The sequence below is a fragment of the Plectropomus leopardus genome, chromosome 24 (genome assembly GCF_026936395.1).
Source record: "Plectropomus leopardus strain MGB_pleo_1.0 chromosome 24, ASM2693639v1, whole genome shotgun sequence".
NCBI lineage: Eukaryota > Metazoa > Chordata > Actinopteri > Perciformes > Serranidae > Plectropomus > Plectropomus leopardus.
The window spans coordinates 2,248,888-2,274,838 of record NC_142199.1 but is presented as its reverse complement, the minus strand read 5'-3'; the positions used below and the strand labels follow the sequence as shown (position 1 = coordinate 2,274,838).

Genomic DNA, 25,951 nt, shown 5'->3' with positions numbered 1-25,951 from the left:
AAAATTATCTCTGAGTTGTCGAGTTGTTTTAACGAAATGAAATTTTGTATATTTCATTTCATTTTAATTATTTCATTAGCATTTTCAGCGTCATCACAAGTTAGTCCAACGATGAACCAGAGGTGAAAAAAAGGGACATTTAAAATAAAAAATAAGTAATAATGAATAAACTAAGATAAAACAAAATAATAAAAAATGTGAAAAATAAAAATAAATAAATAAATAAATAAAAATTTATGAAAGAGGACGTCCATGTGAATTTTCCCAGTTGAAAAATTCAGATTATTCTGACCTCACATGAACTGCAGCATAAAAACCCGCAGAGGAAGAATAATGATTCAATCATGAGCGAAACTGTCGCAGAATGATTACGTCCAGTGGGTCCTACCGGGGATTTAAAGTACTTAAGTACACAGTATTCACAGTGTACTTTATGAAAGTGTACTAACAAAAGTATTTGGATTCTAATATGTAAGAGAAAATAGAAAATTTGGGGGGAAAATGGTATCGGTCAGGTTCATGTTTGACCTTTTATGTGCAGATTTGTTCGGGAAATCATGACTGCCGGCTGCATGAAGGATGTTGACTTTCATAACATCCATCAAATTAATTTTCTCGAGAATTGGCAGCTCTGTCAGGTTTTAAATGTTCAGCCGTCGCTGCGTGAGGAGGTTGTTAACGAGCTGCTGGATGTGACTCTCCTCTCGTAGTTGATCTTTCCCTCCGGGGCCTTTGTTAGGGCCGATGTTGGCGATTGGGGGATGAGTCTGTCCGTACGGGCGCCGAGCGTTGACTTCAGCAACACGCGGGGCCTCTGCGGCACCTTCGACCGCAACGGCAACAACGACTTCCTCGGCTCTGACGGCGTCTCCTACGGGCCTGATGACCTGCATCGCTTCATAGAGGACTGGAGGTCAGTCTTCGCCAAAAAAATATTAATATAAATTCTGTTTGTTTTGGCTTGTTATGGCGTATTAGTGCCACTGTAGATTTAAAAAACAACAATAACAAAAAAAACCCCAAAAAAACAGTGGGCAATATTCTTAGAAAAAATTCAGTTGATCACATTTTATTTTTTACACGGAAACCACTGCACTACTTTTTTTCTCAGAAATTTGTGGATTTTTTTCTCACAAATTTGCAAATTCAAAAGCTCACTTACAACTTAGAAATTTGTGACTTTATAAACTAAGAAAATATCTGACTTTTTTCTCAGAAATTTGTGAATTATTTTCTCTTTTTTTGCAAATTTGCAACACTAATCTCGTAAATCTTGGAAAGAGTTTTCTCAGAATATTGCGCTCTATTTTTCATTTATTTTGTAAAATCTACAATGGCTCTGATACGCTGTGGTAGAAGTGGTAAATTTTCAGAGCGATTTGTTTCCTTTTCGTCTGTGTGCGTGGTAGGATAGCTCCCGGGGAGAGTTTATTCGACAAGACGCCTCCTGGCGCGACTCAAGAGGTCAGGAGGCCTTTCTGCCAGTGCCAGAAAGGATACAGCACCTCCCATCACGCCGGCAGAGGGATGAGGAACCTGTACAATCCGTCCGCTCACTCCGACTGCATTGCGTACAATAATGTGGATTACACATCTGTGTTCCCGTCTATGGACACAACAGTGGAGTACATCAAGAGTCCAGAGCGGGAGGAGGGCATCCTGGATTTGTCTGCGTTTAGCAGTCATCCTCTGGAGCGGAGGCGCCTTCGGTTTCACGCAGAGAACAAACAAAACAGTGACCTTGACGGTGAGTTCGGGGAGGATTTTCTTTTTTCCACCGAAAGGCAGAGGAGACAGGCGTTGTTTGAATTCAAGCCCGTCTTTACTGCTCAGAGCCTCAGCCAGGCCGATCTGGAGAACTTTGCCTACTTCTTCCCAGAGGATCATTTAGCGGAAGCGCGTCCGGAGGTGCAGCCCCGGTGGCCCACGCCAAGCGGCCTGACTTCGGCCAAAGCTCTGGAGGTGTGCCAGATCGCTTTGGCTAACTCAACCGTGGGCGCGGTGTGCAGAGGGCTGCTGGGACGCCGGTTGGACGAGGCCGTGGATCTCTGCATGCTGGACCTGCAGCTCAAAGACGACCTGGGCTGGGAGGAGGCGCTGCTGCCGTACCTGGAGAACGAGTGCGAGAGGAGGCTGTTGGAAAACCGCACCCAGAGAGCGTTGGAGGTGGCGGGTCCGCCAGGAGCGTCCAGGGAGGTGGTGACAGCGCTGCGCTGCCCGAACTTCTGCAACGGCAACGGAGAGTGTACGGAGTGGGGCTGCCAGTGTGATCCGAGCCACAGCTTCTACGACTGCAGCCTGGCCATCAGTGAGTATCCGCAGACTGCTGCTCCAATCCTTAATTGGATACCAGGTCAACAATTATGTTAACCCTTAAGCGCCGTGATCAACATCAGTGTCCTGTGCTGCATTCAGACGCCTTTCACGAGCATGAAAGCTCTAAAAACCTGAGAAAACTGGTTTGAGTTCTTCCAAAAACAAGGAAAAAAACATGATGAGCAAAAATGTCCAGAAAACTATATTTATAATTCAAGTAATATATATTTTTTTAACTTTTTCTTTTTCCTTATTTTCATGTAATTTTGTTGTAACTTTTTACTTTTTTTGTGTTTATTTTTAAGTAATTTTATTGTAACTTTTTACTAATTTCTTGTTAATTTTTTTTTTTTTTTTTTTTAAACTTTTTTCCCATGAGCTTGTCTTCTAAAATTTTACTAATTTCTTGTTGATGTTTTTTGCTTATTATCAGGTAATTTTTATGTAACTTCTTACTGATTTCTCGCTGATATTTTTTGCTTATTTTTGAGTAATTTTTTTGCAACTTTTTACTAATTTCTTGATCATTTTTGGGGCCTTTCTTGTTAAGTTGCTCAGAGCCTTCTTTCCATTTTCTTTGAAAAAAAAGTTTTAAATGGTTAATCTACGCAGCCTTACTAAAGTATACATCTGCAGAATTAAATCTGGATTAATTTCTGCTGAAATAGCTGATATTCTCTCTTTAGACTGACTTTTAATGTGTTCGTAAACGGACAATAAACTCTCCTCTGATAGGCCAGCCGATAGAGATAACAGATTTGGAGAACGGTGGACTGTGTGACATCCGAGCCTTCAACTGTCGCAACATTCGAGTCTTCGGCCTCGGCTTCATCGACTCTCCTGACCTCAGCTGCCACGCCACCAGACTGAAGGTGAGGAAAGCCAGCGTCACTGAATGCCCTGAAGATGTTTTCACAATATTTCCTCTGAACTGTGTTGATCTGCGTCCTCAGTACATGAACGGAGTTTGGGTCCCGGGGGAAAAACAAAGAACGAAAGCCACGTTCCTCAGCTCCAAGGCTTTAGACTGTGCTGTGCCGTCTCTTAGCAACACGGCCGTCAACACAGAAGACTTCATGATGGACGATAAACCGTACGCGCGCTGGGAGATTAAGGTAACGTCTCAGATCTTTTCCTGTTTGTTGGTTGGTGGCGGTTTAGCCAGAAGCTTTTTTTTTCCAGTGTCAACTCCTTTCTTTCCGTTCCCAGATCACTAATGACGGCTCCCAGTACAGTCAGGCCAAAGTGCTGACCATCTACGACGGCGTTTGTCAGGTCTGCGAGGCGTCGCGCACAGGACTCTGTAAGTTAAAGGTAACTTGGATACAAAAACGAATTGTTTTGGTTTTTTTTTAATGCAGCCTGGACTCAAAGATGAACTGTCAATGTGACCTTACATCCATCGTGAACACGATATCTGACCAAACATCGTGAGGGAATTTCTTTAAATTTGGCACAAACATCCACTTTGAGTCAAAGATGAATTGATCAAAATTTGTAAAAGTCAAGGTTACTGTGACCTTACATCTGTGTCATTCTTGTTAACACGATATCTTAAGAACACCTTGAGGCAATTTCTTCAAATTTGGCGCAAACATCCACTTTGAGTCAAGGATGAATTGATTAGATTTAGGTTGTCAAAGGTCAAAATCTCTGTGTCCTTGTGTCTCTCTAATTCCCGTTAATGTGATATCTCAAAAGCACCTTGAGGGAGTTTCTTCAAATTCGGCACAAACGTCCATTTGGTCTCATTGATGAACTGCTTTGATTTAGGTGGGCAAAAGTCCAAAGTCAGGATCACTGTGACCTTGTCTGTCTTATTCCCGTGTCTCAAGAACGCCTTGAGGATTTTTTCCTTTTTAAATTCGGCACAAACGTCCACTCGGACTCAACGATGAATTGATTTGAAACTGGTAGTCCAAGGTCCAGGTCACTGTTATCTTGCCTCTGTCTCATTATCGTGAACAAAATATCAGACGAACGCTTTCAGGGATTACAATGTGGTGCTCAAAGATCAAAGTTCAGGTTCACCTTCTCCACATGAAAATCTTTACATCTTATATTTTATGTCGTATTATCAAAATTCAAGGCCAAATTATTTTCCTTCGTGTGCCAGACATTACGGGTCCATAAAACCGTGGAAATTTTAGTGCCTCCATCCTGATCAATAACACCGACTACAAAACATAAGAAATAAATACCCGAAAACTAAATCTAATATAATTTGTCAAAAGAAACCAACAAATTGTTGGTAGGTTTATCAACTCCTCGCTTTTTTAGGAAGGAAAGTCGTCATTCATGCGATTGCAGCAGGTCACTCCTTGATCAAACTTGGGCTCTCCAGTGTTTGTTTATTTGTTTAAGCCGAACAGATTTAGGAGACAGATGTGACTCAGTCAGCGTTAAGTGGTAAAGTGAGTTGAAGCGTTTTATACGCTCCGCTCTGCGTTCTGAACAACTCGCTGTTGGTCGAATGACTAAACCAGAGACAGAGTGATTCGTCCAAACATGCAGCAGCTGGCTTTTTAAAAACCCAACAAAAGGTGGCGAGGGGGCCGTGTTGTTACTGGAACTGCTTTTTATGGGAACGGAGACGGGACAACACGTAACCCCACAAACAACCCCGAGTGAAAACATGCAGACGGACACGCGTGTGCTCGCCAAAGCTGAACTAAATTGAATTAACTGAAGCAGAGACGGAGCCGACGATGTGCATTTCAGAGCTGATTTCCTGCTGCGCACCCGGTTTCTCCGGAGGAAACCACAAAACAAACAGCTTGAAAAAAAAGTTTTATAAAGCTGTGGTTTCCGGAAGCTGCCTCAGCATTTTGGAAACAACGTTGTAAATACGAAAACACAAACAAACCTTTTTATCTTTGCTGTGTGGTTGCCAGGAGAGGACGTGTAACATCGACGGGATGTGTTTTGCAGAGGGAGACTCCAATCCCAGCAGCCCCTGCCTCCTCTGTGACCCGGACACCTCCAAATTCACCTGGTCTGTAAATCAAGGTACAAACAACTTATTCTGATCACCACATTTGTCCTCACTGAGTCACAATATTTGAGTCATGCACGTCAAAAAACGGTGTTTCAGTTTGCTAATACTTTCTATTTTGAGCGCTCAAGTGCGTTAACCCTTTGAAACCTGGTTTGACATCAGTTTTTTTGCTGCGTTCAGCCGTCTGTTACAAACTATTTGACCCTTTGAGAATTGAAAATTGGTTTGATTTATTTGAAAAATCATGGGGCAAAAGTATTGACCAATTTGGCAAAAAAGTGTCCCAAAATTAGTAAAAGGTGACAAGAATTAAAAACTATATTTTAAAAAAGACGAGGGAAAAATGTGCCGCTGCAATGTGCATAATTACTACATTTTATTATTTTGGACGTCATACAGATGTCTTTTCTGGACATCATACAGATGTCTTTTCTGGACGTCATACAGATGTCTCCTCTGGACGTCATACAGATGTCTCCTCTGGATGTCGTTTAGATGTCTTTTCTGGACACTTGCAGGAAATTTCGTATACTGTTTTTGGGACCTTTATTACATTTTTGGGATTATTACATTAAAAGCTACAGATTTGTGTTGCGTTTGTGTTTATTATGTTTGTGGGCTGTTAAAAAGCTTGTGGTTGTTGCACGTCCCCTTCAGGAAAAACGTTGGGGACACTGTCTCAGACCTCCAGGACATGTTTTTGACTCCGCTTGTATCCCACTAATGATGGATAACAGTGAAAACAGCATTTATCCTCCTGCATTAGTGCCGCGGCTGTCATGGTAGCTGTCCAACTGTGGTCCTGTTTGTCCCCATTAGCAGATCAAAGGAGCGGAGGTTTAAGTTTCCCAGCATGCCCTGACCTGTCGCTTAACCACTCTGAGACAGAAGGACGAGGGCAAATCCCAGGGTTGATTTCTACAGCTGCACAGACCGACAACCATCCTTACCAACAGCCAACAAAACGCAAACAGGCGTAACCGTGGAGCACCGCAATAAATGATCCGTTTAGATTTATTTAGGATTCTCACTGCGGCGCCACATGTTTTTCCAGCTGGTCAGATTAAGAATTCATTAAAAGAAATAACCTTATTAATCAGTTTCTTGACATATCCCAGCTAGAACATAACGTTTAAATAACATAACGTTCCTCACAAGTTCCTGTAATGTTGCAGGAGAAACGTTTTGACTATAATGTTCACACAATGTTTACACTGCAAAAACTAAGATTAAATATCTCAAATCAAGGCAATACACGCTTATTTTTGGGCCAATTTTATGACTTCTTTAAGCTGTTTTGTGTAACTGTGCTGCTTTTAAGATACAATTTCCAAACATAAAACCTTATTCTAAGACAACGGAACGAGCATTTGCTAAATTAATCTTAATATTGAGGAAATAACTCTTAAATCTTGTTTTTAGCCTGGCCGCACTAGTTTTCAGGTATTTTTACTTGTTACAAAAAACTGTGAAATTTTCCTGTTTTGTTGGCAGATAATTTTGCTAATTTTAAGTAATATTTTTTCTTATTTTTATTGTTTTATTGCTTCTTTTTGCAGTGATATAATGGTGAACTTACTTTATTCCCACGTTTTTTTCCTCGTGTCTCTTCAGTCAACGAGCTGCCGACCTTTCACCAGCCTCGCAGCGCCCTGCGGACGTTTGCCGGGGAGAACTTTGTCTTCCAGTTCGCGGCCTCAGACCCTGAAGGCTCGGCGCTCCTCTTCCAGCTCGAGGAGGGGCCGAAGGGCGCCGTCCTCTCCCCCGCCGGCCTCCTGATCTGGAGGGTGCCGTCTCTTTTTGGGGGGGAGAGTCGCTCTGTTCGCTTCACGCTGTCGGACGAGTGCAACGCCCAGAGCACCTTCACCGTGGAGGTAAAAGATGGAGAAAATAGATACGGACAATCAGATAGTTAAATATTACAAATCTAATCTAAAAAACCTTTCCCGTGTTAATGCAGATTGACGTGGTGCCGTGTGGGTGTCAGAACGGAGGTACGTGCGTGACGGATGTGAATTTCCCCGCCGGCAGTGGGAAGTACCTGTGCGTGTGTCCTGAGGGGACGCAGGGCGACCTCTGCGATGAGGACGTGGACGAATGTCTGTCCGCTCCGTGCGCAGTCGGCAGGTGCATCAACGCAGCCAGCGGGTACAGATGCGAATGTCCTGCAGGGCTGAGAGGTAACAAGTTGATCAAAGTCATTGAAATTTATCACAAATCACAAAAAAGTAGAACCTTTGATCCTTAAATATCACAAAAAGCAGGTTCTGTGGAGCCCGTCTGGCCTCGTGTTTGAGGATCAGTGTGTCCGTTACAGTCTATCAGCGCAGAAACACTTTGCTGTGTGCTCGTCAGGTGTAACGTGTCTGGAAGATATCAACGAGTGTGAAAGGAAGCCGTGTTTCCCAGGAGTCCAGTGCATCAACAGCTTTGGCTCCTACGGCTGCGGACCATGCCCCAGTGGCATGCTGGGAAATGGGACAACATGCACAGGTAAGTGTGCGCACACTGTGCATGTGTTTGGTGCATTTTTCATTCTTCATTTTTTGATCATTTCAGCTGGGTTCATCCATATGGCATAAAGGTTGACATTTTCACTTCAGCTCCTACAATAAGTCTGAAATACACAGTGGAAGCCAAACTGTTACAAAAAAATGCTCCATTGACACCTATTCAAACTGACATTTTTCATCCCACAGCCATCAGAGCAGAAAAACAGGACTGTATTATTTCTGGGTGTCATTCTCGGCTTTTTCTCGTCATTTTCTTCTAACTTCTTCCAGTGTTTTTGAAAGAAATCAAGCCAAAATGCTCAGGTTTCAAAGGGTTAAACAGCAGCAGTACACACATACTGTGTTACTGTGTCTTGTCAAAAAAGGTTTTTATTCAGTGTGAAGTTTGTGCATTCATGAGACCTGACGGCCAAAGAGCCTCAAATAAAGACTGATTGTTACAACGCGTGATCAAAAGGAGAACATTTATTCTCCTGACGTTTCTGGGATGTTAGAAACAAAACAGATGTCAGCTGGCTTTTAAAATTTGTTAAAAAGTTGAGATATTTCAAATGAAGTCAGTAAAATGATGATTTTTTCTCTAATGGGATTTCTGACAGAGCACGCATACCTGCATGCACAAAACCTGCAAAAAAACAGATTCTGATTCTGGCAGGAGACCCCTTATCCACAGTGACGTCGAAAATCTGGATCTCATTCACGGGAATAACACGAGTTCATCAGATACTGCTGCTCTGAAAACGTTCCTGCACAACCCAGAAAATCTAAAAGCAACTGCTGCAAACAGGATATTTCTGCTGTCGCTTTGGGTAAGAGCGTCGGCTAACTGAATTTGTCCGTCGCGTCTCAGAGGAACCCTCAGCGAGGATCCAGCGCTGAGTGGAAACCAGATGGCCGACGGCGGCTGATCTCGCCGCCGTGTGTGAGCGCGGCTGCTTTCAGCCAATCGCTCAGTCGTGTTTGTGTGCGTGTGAATGCACACAGTAAACACTAATAGCTGCAAAACTAAATTATACATCTGATAATTATAAAGCTAATGCCTCCAGCTGCTACACAGTTAACCCTTTGATACCTGGCTATCAGTTTTCTCTGCATTCAGGTTCACATGCATTTAATCCTTTCTTTTGAAAACACGACTAAAAAGGCAATAAGAAACTTAAATAAGAAATGTCCCACAATTTGCAAGAAATTAGGAAATTTGATTGCAATTTAAAAGTATTGCACTTTATTATCTGTTCCTCTTTTTGACTGTTGCTCATTGTCTTTTCATTATGTCTGTTTTATTTTGTTGTTACTTATTTTATTTGCACACTGGTGAAATGAAATGACCTGAAAATTAGAAGAAAAGAAATAAAAAAGTCAATATTCAGGTGTAAAATTAGGGATAAATGTCCAGATAACTATTACAATAATTATTACATCGTTAGTTTTTTATCTATAATTTTTTTGTTGCCCTTTTTTGTTTTGTTTTTATTCTTTTTTCTTTTTCTCTCCCTCAACATAACCAAGGTTTTTGTGCCTAAACGTGAGCACAGCTTCAGCACAGAGCTGGACTTGGAACGTGTGTATTTAAAGTTAATGGCTGTAAAACAAACCTGGGCTGAGTTTGCGTTTACTGGGACTATCGACAGTAAAGGTCAAGTGCGTTTTGGCTTTCTCGTAATTGCATCGTTGTCCTTTGAGTACTCAGAAAGCCTCAGGCTAAAAATCAAACCGAGGTGTACGTTACAAGACATTATCGGCCCTAATGGAACATTTGACTCGCAGCAAAGCACGCGGCGTGAACGCATTGTGTGTCATTTTTATGAAACGTGGTAAAAGTACACACACGAGGACAGATACTTGGATTTCCTCATCGTCTGTTGTCCCACTGCTTCAGTCCTCTTATCTGCTCCAGCTAAGGGACTCTGGTTTGACTTATTTGACCTCCTTGTTCCTCCAGTTTATTGCAAAACTTCGTGTCGTCCCCTGTTCACATCAATTCTGCGCTCGAAAGAGTCTAAGCAAAATCCCAGAGATGTAAACTGAACAGATTTAAATTTGTTTTTACTCCTTTTAAAGACATGATGAAACTAGATTCAGGAGGAACGGACAAAGCAAAGCATGTGCTAATTAACACAAAACTACGTGGCAATAAACAATACAAATCTCTCCAAAATACAAAATACAAATAGTGCTGAAGTTGTTTCCTTTTGATCATAACACGTATTTCAGATGTAAAATATCATCTGACGTTTGATAAATCAACCAGATGGAAGTAAAATTAGCTCTGAAAATGTTCAGATGAGAAATATCAAGTCAGAAGAGTCACCACTAAGAAGTTTTAATAGATTTAAGGAAGAAAAGTTGGCCGAGCTAACGCAGAACAAATCAGAGTCAGGTTTGTTTGACTTGCTGCCATGTCTGCAGCCCGCCGACGCCGATCGCCGCGTGTTTCCTGGCTTGTAAATGTGGTGATATGATGTGAGTGGTAATCGTGCCTCGTTGAGATCTTAACAGAAACCGGCTCCGCGGTCTCGTCTCTTGCTGAGCGACTGTCTTATTAACCCTCTGAAACCTGAGGAAAAGGTTTGATTTATTTGAAAAAAAAAAAGCCTAAAAAAGGCAATTACCATCCTGGCAAGAAATGTCCTACAAACTTCATTAATCAGTAAAATGTGAGAAGAAAATGACATTAAAATAAGTAATAAAATGGAGTCGGGGGAGTAAAAAAATATTTTTAAAAAACTTAGAAAAATGTCCACAAAACATATTCATGATAACATTTTTTAAATAATTTTAATTTGAGAATTCTGTTTCAGAAAAAAAAATACATTTATTTATTTTTCTTTCAAACTTTTTCAGCCATGTCTTGTTATTGATATTTTTTAAATTAATTTCAGAATTCTTTTAGAGAAAAAAACACCATTTGTTTTTTAATTATTTATTTATATATTTATTAACTTTATTTTTTGCTTCTTTTTCAATTTTTTTGGTCCATGTCTTATTAAATTGCCCATGTCCTTCTACTCATGTTTTCGGAGAGAAATCAAACCAAACAAGCCTATTTTAGTATTGCTTCCTGTAATCTCTGTCTGCATCTTCAGTATATTCGTCAATCCTTCACCTCTTTGCTGTTGGTTCTTTGCAACATGGGTGATCTAGAAATTGGATTATATGCCAATCCCAAATATAATCTGTGTTGTCTTGAAACAGCAGTCGTGAGGCCGATCGCCACATCTGCTCCTCGTACGACGGTCTACAGGATACCAGATGTTCTGCTGCAGCCACCCAAAACAAAGACAGACGCTTTCCGGAAGACCTCGAGTGGAAGCTCCCCGCAGACGAGGGCCGAGGCCAGGAGGACGCCTCCAAAGACCGATCCGAACCACAAACCACAAACTAAGACCCCCACATGGAGACAGATTCCAGGAAATAGTCTGAACCCAGCGCTCAGAGAGGCAGAAACGAAGAACATCAGCACAGTCACACCAATCGTGTCCCGAACGAAGACAGACGCTTTGAAAAAAAGCCAAGCCATTAACTCCTCCACCGACACTTTCAGGAACATCTCCGGAGTTACACCGGACCAAATCAAGCCTGATCAGCCCAAAATCAGCAACACTATTGCCAAAATACCCGCTGTACCCCAACCATCGGGAAGTATATCCTCAGGTAACACGAACGTTTCCAACAATGAGCCTCATGCAGCAACATTTATTCAATTTCTTTGATATTTTCTCCTAATTTTGCAATGAGATCAAATATAAGAGAAGTTAACTCCAGATGTTTGTGACCATCCAAAATAATAATTTCAATGTAAATTTGAAAATCTGACAATAATTTCTCCTTTTTCTCAGTTTCTGGCTGTGCTTAATGGCGTCCTTTTTTGTGATTTTATTTTGGCGGGCACATGGGTTGGAAGTCACGCTTTCTTTCAAAATAGCCCAAAATTTTAAAAGTAAAAAAAAAAAAAATGGCAAGATGTTTTAGAGAAAAAAGAGATTTCCCCTCGAAAAATTAAAAATTGCCAAAAAAAAGGAAAAATACAAACAAAAAAACATCGCCACATACCTAAGACTGGAAAGTGACCCCAAAAAGGCTGTAGGAAGAAGAATTTCTGCAGTAGTTAAACTGACGTACTTCTACATATACTTAAAGTAAATGTGATTATAGAGAAATATATCAAAGTACACATGCAAAAAGGTTTAAATACATTTCATAAATCAAAATTATAAGACAGTTAAGAGCCATTAGAAATCACTGGTGAATCCTAAAAATCAGTGTTTAGTAACAAAATAAGAACAAATTGTGGATACGAGCAAAAATAAGTGAAGAATTTGTTTGTATAATGTTTCTTGCACGAGGCCCAGTGTCCTCCTACTATATTTCTTTGTACAGAAACATTAAACATTTTTCTTGGTTGTCTCTTAAAGGATCTGGTCAGTCTCTGGCTGTGAACGTGTCGCCCTCGTGTGCCAGCAGACCTTGCTTCCCCGGCGTTCAGTGCATCAACCGCAGGCCGCCACACGTCGGCTACGTCTGCGGACGCTGCCCGCCCGGCCTTTACGGCAACGGACGCGTCTGCATGAAGAACGCCAAGGAAGGTAAAGGATTTGACTTTGTAGTTTTGTAACCAACAGATCTGCAGCTCTGACGCCTCACAATCTCCACGGACATAAAATAAAAAGAGCAAAGATACAAGAACGCGTGTATGAATTTTAACATTCATGACTACAGAAAAAAAGATCCAGAATTTGATGACATCTGTCGCTGATGTGAAGTCGCTCCAAACATTGCGGGCTACTTTATGGATCTTTGATTTCGCTCTTATGATGTTCTGGTTTCCCTGATGTTTCATGCGTTTTCTTGGTCGAAAGGAATGCCATTTATCGCAGGAGATAAATCAGTTCCCGTGGTTGGAGACGGCCTGGATGTAATAACCACCTCTTTGCTTTTTGAGTCAGCGCCAGGCCACAAAGCTTCAACAGAAGACCGCTAAATGTTATTTTCTCAGAGGAGCAGGGGGTCCTAATTAGTCAGAGGAGACTCAAAAAAAGTCAAAAAAACAGTGTGTTAACGCAGATGAGTCATTCAGCCTCAAACAAGATATGAATCGCTAAAATCAGTTTGCAAAGCTGCTCTGAAGAGTACTACTGACGGCAGTGCCTGCAACATAACTTTAAATTTAGAATATAGTATATAATTAAGATAATTATAAAGATAGTTTTCTGGACATTTTTTTTATTTTTTTTTTTTTAAATCTAATCATTTAATAATTTCAACTTTTACTTTTTTTTCAGGACATTTCTTTTCAAGTTCCTAATTATGTTTTTTTCCCAGTATTATTGAAAGAAATATGATTTTCTCAGGTTTCTGATGCCTATCCAGGTGCAAAAGGGTTAAAATGTAAAACTTGAAACCTGAATTCAGAATTTTATTTTTTATATATTAATATATTAATTTTTTCCTTTTTTTCTTTCTGTCTTTCTTAATATTTCTGTTCTCTTTTACCTGCCAGGGGCCTGCAGATGTAAATTAGTAGTCCTGTTGACTCCAGCATACATACATTTGTATTTTATACTGATGTTCATCAATACGAGCATTTTAAAAAACGTCTTCTGTTCTCTCTTCAGTGAGGAAAATAAGTGGACATTTTTTTCAATTTCTTGACATTGTGTGAGATTATTATTTATTTAATAGACAGAAAATCCTCAGAGAGTTTGCAGAACATCGAGAACGTGTCGGTCTGGTGGGTGGGGAGTTGGTAGCGCTGCACAAAAATAGCGTTATATACTATTTACCGCGGTTTGGTATAAAAATATGAAAAAATACATATACGGGAAATCCAGGGCTTGACAGGCTGGTTACGGTTGCTAAGCGGGTCGGAGGTTCTGATGTCACCTGCTGTCTCTCCTCAGCATCCAATCACCTCCCTCAGCTGCAGATCGGAGGCAAAACCAGCCGATCTCCGCACGCAAGCAGCAGCAAAGTCTCCCAGCTGCACCTGCCCAACCTGCCCACCAGGCACGGCATCAGACACCTGTCCTGGCCCGTCACCAGAGCGAACAGAGACAACACGCCACGCCAGGTTCTCGCTTCAGGGAGGGAAGGCGGGACGGGCAGGAGGGAGGCGGTCACTGTTGCTTCAAGAGATGTTCCTCTGACATCGGCCGGCGCCCTCGGCACTCACGTCACACGGCACAGTGGCAGAGCGGATGCTAGGACGTACGGCAGATCTAGCACGACGATCGCCAGGGATTTTACATCTTCTCATGTGACAGCTTTAAAGGTGAGATCGTTTTTTTGAGTTGACAGGAAATGAGGATGAAAGAGAGCAGCAAAGGGTCACTGGTCGGACTCGAACTCGGGGCTGCTGCGTCAAGGACATATAGCCTCTGAATTTGGGGTGCACGCTCAACCAGCTGAGCCACCCGGGACTCTGAGTTGGCTATTTTTTGTCTTAATGCCTGCAATGGCTGAATCCGGAGACATTAAGTTTTTGGGTTGTCCGTACGTACGTTCGGTCCGTTCTTGTGATCTTCACATTTGATACAAACATTAACTTGGACTCAAGGATTAACAGATTAGGTTTTTCTACCGATAATTTTCTTGACGAAGTTTTCTCGAAGCTGGCACAAACAAACAAGAATCCAAGAATGAGCTGATTAGAATCTGCTGGTCGAAGGTCAAAGGTCAAGGTCACTGTGACCTCACAAGGATAAAACATAGATTTATTGGATTTGAAGGAGGAATTAACTAATATCACCAGCTACAATAAAAATTCCACCCGGTAGCTCAGGCATGTTGCTTCTGATGCTTCATTCATGCATTTTTTGAATTTGCATCAGTCTTGTGTCCTGTCGGCTCTGAACGAGATCCGCTTGTCTCGTGCAACAGCTTGATCCAGGATGTTCGGGGTAAAACATGTCTCTGTGAAGATGTGCGCAGCAGTCTCTGATTTCCCAGACATTAGCCAGAGTAAGGTTTGGTAGAGGGACAGCTCCCGGTCCAAGTCGGGTCAGCCTCGCCCTGATGCCGGCTCTCCTACCTCTCTTCGTCCAGCGATTTCAGTTTAATTTCTCCGCTCTGGTTTGCGCAGTGGCATAGAACTGCACGGCATATATCTAGTTTGTTTTTGTCTTGATGTAAAGGTGACATGAACAGCGAATCACCTTCGTTCTATGATTATCTCCCAGCAGTCTGAAGGAGCACTGACCGGCGCTACACCTTCGAGGGTAACACCACCAGCTCCTCACCTGTCCACTCAGACCTCCAAACAGACCACGCAGCCCCAGCTCAACCACCTGGCGTCCACCCAGACAAAACCTTGGACCCCTCCGAGACACGCCTTCCCACTAACAGCAGCCCTCACCGCTCTGTCTTACTCGCTGTCCGAGTCTGAGTTCTCAGCAGACGGAGATGAACCTGGAACCGAAGGGCCAGACGTGCCGCTGACCTTCACAACACCAGGAAAGACAACATCCCTCCTCCAAAGAGCTACCTCCATCCAGCCAGAGGTTCAGAGTGGTACGACGGCAGACAAACATGTGACAACTTGCGCCGATCGTCCGTGTTTTCCCGGAGTCGCGTGTGAACCAGTCACGGATGATGGTTTCCGCTGTGGGAGGTGTCCTGTGGGATACACCGGAGATGGACGAGCTTGTCGAGGTACTGCTCCGTGTCCTCTGATTGTGCAAAATGTCCGTCACCTTTAGACAGTTTTAACATCTGAACTGTCTGTTTTTAAAGCTGTTTGCAGGCACACGTGTGGTAGGAACATGGAGTGTGCTGCGCCCAACACGTGCCGCTGTAAACCGGGCTACACCGGGTCCGACTGCGAGACAGGTACACGAATAAATAGCCTATATTGCAGCTAGTATTTATCTCTATGCTTTTATATTGTTGTTTTCTTATTGTTCTTTTTTCTTTTTCCATATTTTCTCAGCAATCTGTGAGCCGGACTGTGCGAACGGGGGTGTGTGCATCGCTCCGGGTGTGTGTCAGTGTCCCAGAGGGTTTCATGGAGAAACCTGTCAGGAAGGTAAAGCTACTTTTTCCAGTTAATCCAGACGTCTTAATTTTCTTAAGTTTGTCATGGTAGAAACTATATTAAAGGTGGCATATTATGCTTTTCCTTTATTTTCTGTCATATAGGCCTTCATAATCTCACAATGTTGAATGTTCATATAAACGAGGTCAAAGTTTAGATGTGTGGTAAACATTTCACTGCTACATGTAGCTACATGCTAACGTTAAGGAAACATGTAGTCGTGGTTACCGATTTTTTAATTTCCCCCTGTTTTCAGATCAGATTATCGCTTGAACATGTCTGTTTGTGGGTATTTTGGTTTAGAAGCTTTTATTTGTGATTTATTATGATAGAAAGTGCTGCTACACTCGAACTACGCTGCTACATGTAGCTACATGCTAATATCTGGGAAACCAGTCATCTTAGTGGTCGTTTCTACCTGATTTTGGATAATATTCCTGCTGGTACATTTCCGGTTGTGTTTAAAAGCTTTTATCAGTGATTTTTAGTATGGTAGAAAGTACTCTCGGCAACAAGTACATTGCTACAGGTAGCTATATGCTAACATCTGGGAAACTAGTAATCTTGGTTGTTGTTTTTCCCCAATTTCGGATCATATTTCTTCTGGAAAATATCCGACTACAAAAACCTTTGATCAACACTGACATATAGAAGAGCTGAAAAACACTGACCAATGAGAGTATGTTTTTTTTGTTTTTTTTTGGAAAAGGGCCTTTAAAGAGACAGGCACTAAAACAGCTCCAGCACTGACAGTTTGAGGAAAATTATGTTTTTTTGGGGTTTTTTTTAGGATTAAGAAAACCACAAACAGTAAAAACAGGAAAATGAGCGTAATTAGATTATAAGGCGCCACGTTTGAAACATTTAGAGGTATTCAAAATGATGATGCTTAAAACTATTATAAACCATAATTAATCAAAATGCATTTCTGCAGCTCTGTGCAGGTTACCATGCGAAAACGGAGGCACCTGTGTGGGACTGCAGACCTGTTCGTGTCCTTATGGGTTTGTTGGACCTCGATGTGAGACCAGTAAGTCCAGTACCCTGTCTTTCCACATTTACGTATTTTTATTTGCTTTTAAAAACCATCATAATTGAGATGATTTTTTGGTGTTTGATCGTAGTGGTGTGCAGCCGTCACTGTCAGAACGGAGGTCAGTGTGTGTCTCCAGACGAGTGCTTGTGTCCAAAAGGCTGGACGGGACCGTCCTGTGAGACAGGTGAGTGTTTGTTGGTGTTTGTGTGTTTTAGTGTGTGTGTGTGTGTGTGTGTGTGTGTGTGTGTGTGTGTGTGTGTGTGTGTGGACTGACCTCTCAGTGACGCTCTCGTCTCTCCCTCCAGCTCTCTGCTCTCCGGTGTGTCTCAACGGCGGTTCATGTGTTCGGCCGAATACTTGCGAGTGTCCTCATGGTTTCTACGGTGCACAGTGTCAAAACGGTAATCAGTAAATGTATCGGTGGTAGTATTCATTGAACTGAGTCAGTATCTTATCAATACTGTCTTTATTGTTTGTCCTCGTCCAGCTGTCTGCAGTCCTCCCTGTAAGAATGGCGGTCTGTGTATAAGGAACAACGTCTGCTCCTGTCTGCAGGGATACACCGGGAGGCGCTGCGAGAAAAGTCAGTCTTTCTTCCTCCTCCTCCTCCTCCTCCTCCTCATCTTATTTATGTCATCTACTCATGACTGTTAAATCCTGACTCCTCCTGCCTCCATTTGTCAACATTCTCCACACGATATTTTCCATTTTCTCTTTCTTCTCTTTTTTCTGCTTTTTTCAAATCTTCTTCGATTTCACTTCTGTTACCACTATGATGATGACATTATTTCAAATAAAATCCCAAAAAAATGAGATGTTATCAGTATAACAAAATCACTGCTAGGGTTGAGGTGATGTCGGGTGTAAGTATAGACAGAAGAATTCACAAAAGCAATCTATAACAAAATATGTGATAAAATAGATTAAATTAAGATTTTTTTATTTTCTTTGGTATTTTTCTCATATACATAAATGCGATGATGGTTTCTGGGTACTATGCATGTTGGTGTTTCCACATCAAGTCTCTATTTGATGATGTGTTGGGACGATAAGATTATATCCATTTTAGCTGCATAACTATTAACGAGCATGCACGAGGGCCCATCATAACTGCATGCACGAGGGCCCATCATGGGGCCCTTTGTTACCTTACGCCACAGGTTAAAATGTTTGGATGACGGAAACACGGGCGATCTGGACAATATTGGACATTACTAGAAGAATTCTATACAGTACTGCACAAATAATAATTGTATTTAGTATATTTTGGCCCATTTTTTGCAAACAGTGTAGCATTACTATTGCAGCATATTGTTCTGCATGTTTCGTTTTACCGTCCTGAATTTTCTGTTTATTTTTCCCGTGTCGTCCAAAAGGCGCCGTCTGTGTCTGCTGTCACAGTTTTTACCTGATTCCACATGAATACACTACTATTCCTCTAACATTTTTCTGCATATTCGCTCTTTTGGCAGGTGTGTGCGAGCCCATGTGTATGAACGGCGGCAGGTGTGTCGGCCCAGATGTTTGCGATTGCCCGTCAGGTTGGCGAGGGAAGAGATGTGATAAACGTAAGTGCCGTGATATAAGAATCAAATCCGTACGGATACAGATTCACGACATTTCCAACATTAATACCTCCAGATAAACCTGTCAGATCCAAACATGCATCAGTGCGAACACCTGAAAACTGTCTTTTCGTATTATTGTCATCACAAATCAAAGCGTGAATTCGATTTGTGCAGAAACTTTGCAGCCAACAAAGGTGACGTCTTCAAACACAGCTGCTTTGGCCGACCAGCAGCGCAAAATCCCAAATTATTTAACCTTTTGATACCTGTATCGACATCAGTTTTCTTGTGCTGCGGTCAGACGCCTTTTAAAGGCATTTAAACATCTGAAACTTGAGAAAACTATTTTGACTTCTTATTAAAAAAAAAACATGGGAAAAGAGGCAATGACAAACTTGGCAAGAGATGTCCCACAAATATCAATAAATTGGTAAAAGGAGACAAGAGAATGACAAAATTAGCTGAAAATAAAATTAAAGGGTTAGAAAAATATATTTAAAAAAGGGAAAAATGTCCATAAAACTGTATAATTACCATAATTTTAAAATTTCAATTATGTTACAGACAGAAAAGAATTAAAATATTTTTAATATAATTTTTTGCACTTTTTTTTTACTTTTCTTTTTTTTTTTGGCTTATTTTTTTTTTTTTACTAATTTCTTGCTAGTTTTGGGGCCATGCCATGTTTTTGCAAGAAATCAAACCAACTGACCCACATTTGAAAGGGTTAATTTGCAATGATATAAATTGGAGATTTATTTTTCACACTTTGGAGGCTGAAATGGGACAATATTTGGCCTGTTTGCTTGACAAATGGCTAAAAAATCCACCATTTTACAGTAAAACTCACCGAGCAGAAGCAGGAACGGTGACGCTGAAGCTTCAGTCTCTGAACAGCTGCTTCCCACAAAGACGCGTCTCATCTGGAGACCATCGGCTGTTATGTCTGCGGCGTTTTACGGGGCTGATCGGCTACCTAAAAGACACACATACGCGTTATCTACTGAAGCCCCGCCCCCCTCCTTCATCATCAGTTGACACCTGAACGCCTGTCAGGAAACACTAAACAAGGAAACTAGCTGAATGCAACAAGGAAAAAAACAAAAATGCAAAACCTAGAAAACAAATTTCTCATGACAACTAAACACGAGGAAACGAAGAGCGACTACAAATATAACCAACACGGATATTTGCTGCTGTTATACACGGACGCCAATGACCTCAGTTCATCATCGCGTTCCTCAAATTTGGCACAAACGTCCACATGGACTTCACAGGCCGTAACTCAAGAATTCATGCGCCTAAATTTCACACAAATGCCTCAGAGGATATAATGATTAACTTATGATATTTTATATCCAAACAGGTTGAACGTTCACATCATCGTGTTTTCTGCAGAGATCTCGTGTGTGTGAAGCGTCCGTGTTTTCACTAACAGGAGGAGGCGCACAGCAGCACGGAGATAATTCTGCGTGTGACTGGACTCGGACTCGAGTGCAGCTCTAATTTTGGGTCTCGTTTCTCCTCTCAGCCAGCTGCCTGCAGAAGTGTCTGAACGGAGGGGAGTGTGTGGGCGCTAACACCTGCCACTGCGCCGCGGGCTGGCAGGGCATGCTGTGTCAGATCCGTGAGTATCCCAACGAAAACACACAAACGCATCCTCAGTGCAACGCTGAAACTTGGTCCAATTCACACGAGTGTTTCCTGCGCGAGTCGCTGCTTCTGACGTTTTGTTTCGGTGTCGCTCCTCAGCTCAGTGTGAGCAGAGGTGTCTGTACGGCAGTCGATGTGTGCGTCCAAACGTCTGCGCCTGCCGGAGCGGATACGCCGGATCTCTTTGCTCCAAAAGGGTAAGAAGGATTCAGCTTGTTCAGTGACAGTGGCTCAGCTTTTGAGGAGCATCCAGGATTTACTTTATATCACTTACACTCGAAAAACAAGCACAACCTGGAAATGTTCCTCCTCTCCTCGTTTGTTTAGTCTTTTATTTTTATTTTCACTCCTTAGAAATGAGATTAAGGTCCAAAACAATCTGAGGATTATGAGCTATTTGCACATTTAATGCATTGCTTAACCCTTTAAAACCTGCATCGACATCAGGTTTCTCATGCTGCGTTCAGATGCCTTTTACATGCTATCGACCCTCTGAAACAGAGCACGTGGTTTCGATTTTTTTCAAAAACATGAGGAAAAACGGCAATGAGCAACTTCGCAAACAAATGTCCCACAAATTGCAAAAATTTAGTCAAATGTGACAAAAAATACCCCAAAATTAGTTTTAAATAAGAGGGGAGGATAATTAGAAAATTGCAGAAAAATAGTGAAAAATGTCCAGAAAACTATTTTTATAATTCTAATGTTAATGCTAAAAATTAAAATAAAAAAAAGATAAATAAATACAGATATTTTTTATTTTTTTATTATTATTATTGATTTCATTGACTGATTACATTTTTACAAATATTTTAAAAAGAATTGGGCCGTGTGTTTTTAAGCAGCTCGTTGCCTTCTCCCCACATTTGTGAAAGAAATCAAACCGATCTGCTCAGGTTTTTAAGGGTTAAGGGAACCTTGATAGCAGCTTTGGTAACAATGCAGAAACATTTCAGTTATTTTCACTGCTGCATTTTGTCCAGCTGGTCTGAGACTCACACGAGTCAGAAACACATGACGAAAACTGGAAACACGTGAAAATGCATCCAATCTCGTGAACTGACGGGTGACGGATGATGAGGCCCGGTGATGGACAGACGGAGCTGCACTGATCAAAGCAAAGCGAAGCGCTGCGATTCGTTTGTGAACCTGCCGATTTATCTTTTAATGTGCCGAAATTCAGCATCGAGAACTCCAGCTGTTAAGCCAGACTCACTCCTTTCTGTTTTTCAGGGGGAGCAGGAAAAAAGGTTCACTGAAAACAAAAATGACGGATGTAAATTTCTCCAGAATATTTTGGCTGCTTATTGAAATTTCCACCATTTTTTTGACTTTTTTTTCTTATAAATTTGTTTATATTTGTTCGTTTAAATGTATGATTTAATAATCTCAGAGAATATTCAGATTTTTTCCTCGTAAATTTGCGACTTTAATCTCAGAGAATTACAGTTATGTCCCCACAAACTTATGACTTTATAATCACTGAAAACAAAAAACACAATTTTATTTTTTTTATTTCAATTTATTTCTTGCAAATGTATGACTTTATAATCTTCGAAAACAAATACCCAGTTTTTCTGATTTTTTTTTAATTATTAATTTGTTTCTGTAAAACTACCACTTATAGACAATATCAAATAAATGTCAGAGAATTTAATTTTTTTAATTTATGACTTTAAAATCTTAAAAAACTAAAACACATTTTTCCCAAATTATTCTTGTACATTTTTCTTTTTTTTCTTGCAAATTTATGATTCTAATTTTTTGTACATGATTTTAACTTTAATTTCAGGGAATTTCAGATTTTTTTCTGGAAATTCAAGTTGTTCTTTTTTTTATATTACCAACCCTCCCTCAGCTCCCTATTGCATTTATTTTTTATTTCTATTATTATTTTTATTATATATATATATATATATATATATATATATTTTTTTTTTTTTTTTAATTTTTTTTTTTTTTTACAGTGACACTGATACACCATGACAGAACTTTAACACTAAACATGTAAAACATTATCTGTCCGATTAAAAAAAAAATCTCTATATATGTTTCACATCTTTAATTTCTGCCTCGCACTCTTAACTCTTGAATTTTCATAATAAAACCTTTTTTCTTTTTCAGCTCCCTATTTCCCGAGGTTAAGACCGACAAACACAGCTGGAGTTCAGTCAGCCCTGATCGACCTTCAGGTGACACAAAGTCGTCCGCACGGAGCATCAACAACAGGAAACCCGAAGTGTGTCACGAAAACTTCACACCGCATTTTGACCAAAGCCGTCTCACATGAAACATAAACTCATGGTCCATAATCAGGATGCAACACGCAGCTATTTCATTCAGTGAGTTTTTACTGTAAATGCCGTCATGTTCAGGTACTACATACACACTTAAACCTCTGTACGAGTATTTATTTATTTGGTTGTTTTATATTGTCGCATATTTCTTGCTGTATATATCTTAATCACTGTGTAATCGATGTTATTTCTTATTAAAGCATTGTTTATTGGCTGTTTTGTAAGAAAACGAATAAAGATCCTTTAAAGGTATTGATTTCGTCTGTTTTTTTAAAAAGGAAAAGTTAAAAAATGATTATTGTCGATTAATCACCCCGTGTTGCGCTGAATTTGCAAAGAAAATTTCGTGTTTCTAACATGCCTCCAGTGAACAAAAAATTGAGAAAATTCTGGATAAGTTGAAATCATATGGTTTCACATTTAACTGAACTGTATCAAAACGTCTGTTTTCAAACTTAAAAAGTACTATTACAAAAGTAGTTCCCAAACAGACCGTCCTTTCTGACAGGGAACTTAACCCTTTGAAATCAGGGCTAATTGGTTTGAATTCTTAGGGAAAAAAATGGGAAGAAGGCAATGAGCAACTTAAAAAGGCAAGGCCCAAAATAAAAAAAAAAAAAAAAAAAGTTACAAGAAAATAACCTGAAAATAAGCAAAAAAGGAAAAGTAAAAAATAAAAGAAACAAGAAAATTACCCCAAAAAGGTGCTGATTTAAATATTTTAAAGATTTAAATATCAGTTATTATAAATATAGTTTTCTCTATATATATATGTTTACCTAGTTTTTGATGTTTTTTGCCCTTTTTTGGCTCTGGTTTGCTCAACCAGGACTAGAAACAGTTTTTTTGTTTGTTGCACCAAATTTTATGTTTTGGCAGAATAATTTTGAACGTCAACACATCATCTAACATTTTAGCTTTCTTCATGTATGACACATATTTTGGTAACTTACCTTTTTATCTGCACAGTTCGAAGTACTGCGTCCGTCTCCATGTTCCCATAATCCCTTGTTAACAGCTGTTCGTGGAGCTGAGGACCTCCAGCATGGCCGACCGCGGACGTTACCTGAAACAGATTCAGTAAAACATGATTCAATCACGTCACGTTCAGCGTGTTTTATAACGTTTGCATTTTATGCATTTTATGTCCTAAGTGTTTGTATGTTGCTTTTGAGATGCTCTCAGTTTGCTGATGTTCCTGCAGCGTTTCTGCAGCACCTGAGCAGCATTTGACTTTGCAACAGGGGCCAGACAAGTTCACGGCCAGCGGGTCGGGGCCACGGGGGCCGACAGGAAATGAGGATTAAAAGATTAATGAGGCCGCATTAGCTCCAGACCAATTAGGATTCCTCTCAGGCAGCCGCTCGCTGACTCCTGCCTCTGCAGCTCTGACTCTTCACAGCAGATTAGGACGGAGCCGGACAGTTTGTTTGGACCACAGCAGGAGCAGCGGCTCTGTCCTCTGTTGATATTTGTTGCTGTCACTGAAATCCCTGCAGCAGTTTGCATTTCTTTCAGTTTTTCTTTGGAAGTGTATCTGTTAAATCTCTTCACCCTTTAAAGCTTCAGCAAATTGGCTTAACAAAAAAATGCCAATATATGCATATATATATATTATTTTTTCTTTCAAAGGTACTTTTTTTTTGCTGTTTTATATATATATATATATATATATATATATATATATATATATATATATATATTTTGTGCTGACATTTTTCCCCTGTTTTTGATAATATATTATTATTATTATGGGTTCTAAAGGGTTAAACTGATTGCCTTTGACCTCCTGTTGCAAGCTTAGTCCTGCAGGAAGGTGACCTTTGACCTTAAAAAGAAAAATTGCATATCTTGTGTTAAGCAAAACACAAGATATGCAACACAAAATCATGTAAAACAGATTTTGCAAGAAAAATAAACTTCTGGAAATAATCTGTAAGATTTTACTGCCCTCTGGTGGCAAAAAAAATATTAATGTGAAGAATATAAAACTGCATAAAAATGCAGATAAAACTGCCAGAACATGGGCTGGTTTTATTCTTGAAACCTGAGCAAATTAATCTGACTGCATTTGAAAACATGGGGGAAAGGCAATGACCAGCATGGTGAGAAATGCCCAAAAATTGCAAAAAACCCCCAAAAAAACCCAGAAAAATGTGACAAGAAAAATTACCTTAAAATTAGTTTTTAAAAAGAAGAAAAGATTATTAGAAAATTACTCAAAACAGGGGAAAATGTCCAAAAGATATTTTATAGTAGCAATAATTTTATATTTAACATTATGTTACAGAAGAAAATGTGATCAAAAATAAAAAATAGATACATATTTTTACGGTATTTTTAATGTTTGTTTTAGTTTAGTTTTAATTTTTTGTGCATATTTTCCGGTTATTATTATAATTGAAAGGGGGAAATAAAAATCTTAAAAAACATAGAATTTTTTGTTTGTTTGGGGTTTTTTTTAGCACTTTTGGGGGTCATTTTCTTGTGTAATTGTAACCATTTTTCTGCTTATTTCTTATATATTATTTATATAAAATCATCATTCTGACCTGAAAGTTGCTCCGAGCTTTCGCAGCAACACACACGCACAGAAGGCTTCGTCCCCTCCCAGATATTTATATCCACCCCCAAAGATGGCACTGTGTGTGTGTGTGTGTGTGTGTGTGTGTGTGTGTGTGTGTGTGTGTGTCCATCCCGGTGGTGGGCACAGCCGGGACGGGACGAGCGGGTCCACCTGGACTGTTCACTCACTAGAAGCTCAGAGCCGCCGGCCAAAGCAGCAAAGTTCTTCTCTATGTTGGGTGCCAACAAGCAGAACACACACACACACACACACACACACACACACACACACACTAGTTATTGGTAAGCTGCAGTGTGTGTCGCCAGCGGTTTGCAACATTAAACTGATTGCTGGAGGACAACAAACTGAAATATTTCGTTCGGGTTCACTGACCTCCGTCCTCCATCACCGGATTGGCTGAAGTTGTGTTTTCTTGCAGTTTCAGACGGCGGTGGACACGGATGGATTACGCCCCGTCAGGCCTTCACCTGCAAAATATCACTCGAATTAGCACGTGCTGACCCGAAAAAGACAAAAAAAGACCATGCAGAGATGCAAAAGAACTACAAAGCAGCGCAAGGCAACCAAAAGACTCCTCAATGAGTCACACAATGACCTCAAAGACTCCCAAAACACGACAAACAACCAACAAGACAAAAAAAATAAGAGACACAAAATGACCTCAGTGACCGCAAAACTAAAACTACACACAAAATGACCACAAAGGGACACAAAGTAACTACGAAGCAAGACAAAAAAGACACAAAATTACCTCAAAGACACCCAAACAACTACAAAAAGGAGACAAGGAGACACAAAATCATGACACAGAGACACACAGTGACAACAAAGAGACATAATGAATACAAAGCAGCAAAACACAACTACAGAGACACACAACAAACAAAAAAAGAAACAAAATTAATACAAAGAGACACAAAACAAAAAAAGAAACAAAATTACTACAAAGAG

General features: G+C 40.4%; 1 protein-coding gene and 1 long non-coding RNA gene across 4 annotated transcripts in view; one reads left to right on the top strand and one right to left on the bottom strand.

The window, feature by feature from the left end:
• LOC121962793 (von Willebrand factor D and EGF domain-containing protein) overlaps positions 1 to 23,354 on the top strand; it is a 36,272-nt gene extending 12,918 nt beyond the window's left edge. The window contains exons 11-33 of one of the 3 annotated variants that reach the window (XM_088074188.1): positions 711 to 913; positions 1,410 to 2,308; positions 3,052 to 3,188; positions 3,270 to 3,431; positions 3,526 to 3,630; positions 5,211 to 5,325; positions 6,929 to 7,188; positions 7,275 to 7,494; positions 7,670 to 7,807; positions 11,026 to 11,481; positions 12,243 to 12,413; positions 13,728 to 14,098; positions 15,006 to 15,477; positions 15,559 to 15,654; positions 15,755 to 15,850; positions 16,794 to 16,889; positions 16,984 to 17,079; positions 17,201 to 17,296; positions 17,383 to 17,478; positions 18,368 to 18,463; positions 19,995 to 20,090; positions 20,216 to 20,313; positions 22,241 to 23,354. In XM_088074188.1, the coding sequence (XP_087930314.1) occupies positions 711 to 913; positions 1,410 to 2,308; positions 3,052 to 3,188; positions 3,270 to 3,431; positions 3,526 to 3,630; positions 5,211 to 5,325; positions 6,929 to 7,188; positions 7,275 to 7,494; positions 7,670 to 7,807; positions 11,026 to 11,481; positions 12,243 to 12,413; positions 13,728 to 14,098; positions 15,006 to 15,477; positions 15,559 to 15,654; positions 15,755 to 15,850; positions 16,794 to 16,889; positions 16,984 to 17,079; positions 17,201 to 17,296; positions 17,383 to 17,478; positions 18,368 to 18,463; positions 19,995 to 20,090; positions 20,216 to 20,313; positions 22,241 to 22,261 (4,596 nt within the window). In that variant the 3' untranslated portion in view covers positions 22,262 to 23,354. Of the gene's footprint in view, positions 1 to 710; positions 914 to 1,409; positions 2,309 to 3,051; positions 3,189 to 3,269; positions 3,432 to 3,525; positions 3,631 to 5,210; positions 5,326 to 6,928; positions 7,189 to 7,274; positions 7,495 to 7,669; positions 7,808 to 11,022; positions 11,482 to 12,242; positions 12,414 to 13,727; positions 14,099 to 15,005; positions 15,478 to 15,558; positions 15,655 to 15,754; positions 15,851 to 16,793; positions 16,890 to 16,983; positions 17,080 to 17,200; positions 17,297 to 17,382; positions 17,479 to 18,367; positions 18,464 to 19,994; positions 20,091 to 20,215; positions 20,314 to 22,240 lie in introns of all 3 variants that reach the window. The other 2 variants (XM_088074187.1, XM_042513096.2) reach the window with 2 other exon arrangements.
• Positions 1 to 25,880, bottom strand: part of LOC121962794 (uncharacterized) — a 46,084-nt gene extending 20,204 nt beyond the window's left edge. Inside the window, exons 1-7 of the long non-coding RNA XR_015775832.1 lie at positions 25,373 to 25,880; positions 23,367 to 23,479; positions 19,314 to 19,439; positions 17,170 to 17,273; positions 7,356 to 7,487; positions 6,894 to 7,175; positions 5,183 to 5,313 (exon numbers count right to left, since the gene is read on the bottom strand). This is a non-coding gene — a long non-coding RNA (uncharacterized LOC121962794). The remainder of the gene's footprint in view (positions 1 to 5,182; positions 5,314 to 6,893; positions 7,176 to 7,355; positions 7,488 to 17,169; positions 17,274 to 19,313; positions 19,440 to 23,366; positions 23,480 to 25,372) is intronic.
• Between the last annotated feature and the right edge of the window lie 71 nt (positions 25,881 to 25,951).